The following is a 2,982-nucleotide window of genomic DNA, read 5'->3' on the forward strand; positions in this document are numbered from 1 at the left end:
GAGAAACATCGATCAGCTGCCTCCTGCACATCTCCTACTGGGGATGTGCCCGCAACCCAGGTACATGCCCTTGACCGGAATCGAACCTGGGACCTTTCAGTCCACAGGCCGACGCTCTATCCACTGAGCCAAACCGGTTTCGGCAAAGTAGCAACGAAAATAATTTTATGGTTTGGGGTCACCACAACATGAAGAACTGTATTAAAGGGTCGCAACATTAGGAAGGTTGAGAACCACTGGCCAAAGGAGACCAAGAAATTTGCCCAGGGTCACTTAACGAGTGAAGCAGGGTTAGGTACCAGCGTTCTCCCTTTCCTGACAGCATCTCGAAGATGGATTGTGGTACATACTACTATGACCCGATCTTGAAGGTTTAAACTTCTGTTGAAGAACTCTTCTAAATTACTGGAAGACCTAAGTAACAGGAACTTCTGGATTGTGTGGTGGGGGTACAAGGAGTAGTAATGAGTACATTGGAAAATAGGCAAAACGTAACTACATCACTCACCAGTTCTTGCCTTCCTGGCTTCTCTCCTGTGTTTTCTTCCTACCAAATTGCCTAGTACTCTCACCTGTTACCAGTTCTGTAACAAAGTAATTTAATAAACCCATTCTATAAGACATTTGAGACTTACCCCTGTAGAGCTACTGACAGAAGATAATAAACACCTAAACTAAGGAGTACGTCTCCGGTGAGAGGATTTTAGGCATTGATGGGTGAGCTGTTTGTTGGTGTAGTGGTGGTTTTGGGGAGGATCTTCCTAGTGTCCTTCAAGTAACACGAATTAGACAGTTACCTGTTTTGCCTAGGTAAGTTCTGCCAATCCATAGCTCCACAAGACCATCTTACAGTCTTACCGCACTGCCAATCCCAATGAAGAACGTTACAGATTTGTAGCACGATTTTACTTTAAGCAAACTTTACATATGAAAACCTACTTTAATTAGAAGGGTTTAGCATAGGTTCTTTCAAAATGATGCATTACATGATCCCTTTAAACAGTCCATTTCTTAAGTGCACATCCTCATTCCATGTGCATTAAAAATTAAGAGTAATGCTTAAAATTGTTGTGATACAATTCCTCTAGAAAACATAGCTTGTTGAGTTTTGATCTATCCATTGGAGAACGATTTAGTGAAAGAAAGGTAGGATTAACTGTCTGTAGAATAATATGGGGTATTTGCTTTCTTTTATGCTTTAGTGGCCTTACATGCCAGATCAAGCATGTCAAACTCGTGGCCCACAACGAATATTTTTGCAGCCCAGTCAGTATAACGGTATGTAAGAAAAGGTTTTAATAAAAATTTTGTAACTTAATTTTTACAATATCCTGTTATACATAATTACTAATAAATGAACTACAACGTTCGCTAATGACCTATTACTATAATCGTGTTGCATTCGTTTCCCTTACACGCCTTATGCGCAGGCGCACCATTTCTCTCCACTAATACTAATAGCGAATATTTTAGCAGCTGATGATTGCCACGTCATTAGTCTTGGACTGACTTGTTTGGTGTGCGCAACAGGAAATATTTCGCTTTTGGAGAACAAGAAAAATAGGTTTATTTGCGTTATGTTTATTAATTTGTGCAGTTATTCAGTGTCTGGTAAGTTACTGTTGAAGAAAAAATACTAAGTTTTATTAACATGTCCTATTATTTTATGTTAAGGATTACTCATTTATTTCAGCCCTTTGTATTCAGCATGTCTCTATCGAAATAAACCTACGTTTCTATGAAAATTGAAGCTTTTGTTTTTTTGCGGCCCACATAAACTTGTACCTTGTTTATTTGGCCCATGTTAGCCTTTGAGTTTGACATGCTTGTTCTAGATATTTTTCAGGCAAGCTTGCGTTAGTCATGGTATCTTGATTAAAGCTCCCTCTACTGGCAATGTATAAGATAAGGATCTGGATCTACAAAACACCCAGAATCTACTATTTTCTAATATATATATTTTAGGGCTTATTCACAATCGTCAAATAGAATTTCTGTTTACTAGAGTAATTTGGCTGCTCTTTAATTCCTATCTTTTTTTTTTGGCTCTTCCTTTCTTAAAGATTCTTATTTTCCCTCTGGTTTCTATCACAAGTTCTTGTCTAAGCTCCATTATCCTGTTGTTGAACCCAACAGTTTATTAGTTTGCAAGTGAGCAACTAAGATTAGTGTATACATATGGAGAGATAGGAAGATACCAGAGAGTGAGTAGGTTACAATGAGAAATGGGAGATATTTTACTTTTCATTTACTTCTACCTAAGAGAGAGCAGAAAGAAAAGAGGTTATGATGGAAATGTAGTGTATTAGATGGTTCTCATTTCAGCCCTGATGCACTCTGACAGTGTGAAGTTGGACTAACATTTAACCTTCGCAATTTTCAATTTTTGCCATCAGTAAAATATCTTGTTACTTGCCTCAGTGAATGGCTAGCTATCTGTTCAGTCACCTGAAGCAGGATCCTTAGAGTCAGTATTAACTTGACTTTATCCCTCATTACCCATATCAACTAGGACTTATCAGTTCTGTCTTCCCAGGGATTTATATTTCTGCCCGCTTTCCTTTTTAACTGCTACACCTATTCCACATTGTCATCTTCTCACCTGGAATGCTATAGCAACCTCTTATCTAAATATCCAATCTTCACTCCTCCACTAGATTTTTTTGTTTGTTTGTTTCATATTGTTGGCTAGTTACCAGAGTGTTTTATATTCTAATAAAATGCACATAACATAAAATTTTCCATTTTAACCATCTTAGAGTATACAACTCAGTGGCATGAAGTATAGTCACAATGCTGTGAAAACTATTTTCAAAACTATTCTTTATCATTCCCCAATGGAAATCCCCTACTCATTAAGATGTCACTCCCCATTCCTTCTTCCCCGAATCCCTTTAGTTTTATTTTTCACTAGAGGCCCGGTGCATGAATTCATGCATGGGTGGGATCTGGCTGGCCTGCCTGATCCGTAAGGGGGAATGG

General features: G+C 38.3%; 1 protein-coding gene across 1 annotated transcript in view; it reads left to right on the forward strand.

Moving 5' to 3' along the window:
- HAUS2 (HAUS augmin-like complex, subunit 2) overlaps positions 1-2,982 on the forward strand; it is an 18,315-nt gene that overhangs the window by 3,187 nt on the left and 12,146 nt on the right. Inside the window, exon 3 of the mRNA XM_014534861.1 lies at positions 1,203-1,278. Coding sequence (XP_014390347.1) covers positions 1,203-1,278 — 76 coding nt within the window. The remainder of the gene's footprint in view (positions 1-1,202; positions 1,279-2,982) is intronic.

This window comes from Myotis brandtii, unplaced genomic scaffold, assembly GCF_000412655.1.
Source record: "Myotis brandtii unplaced genomic scaffold, ASM41265v1 scaffold133, whole genome shotgun sequence".
NCBI lineage: Eukaryota > Metazoa > Chordata > Mammalia > Chiroptera > Vespertilionidae > Myotis > Myotis brandtii.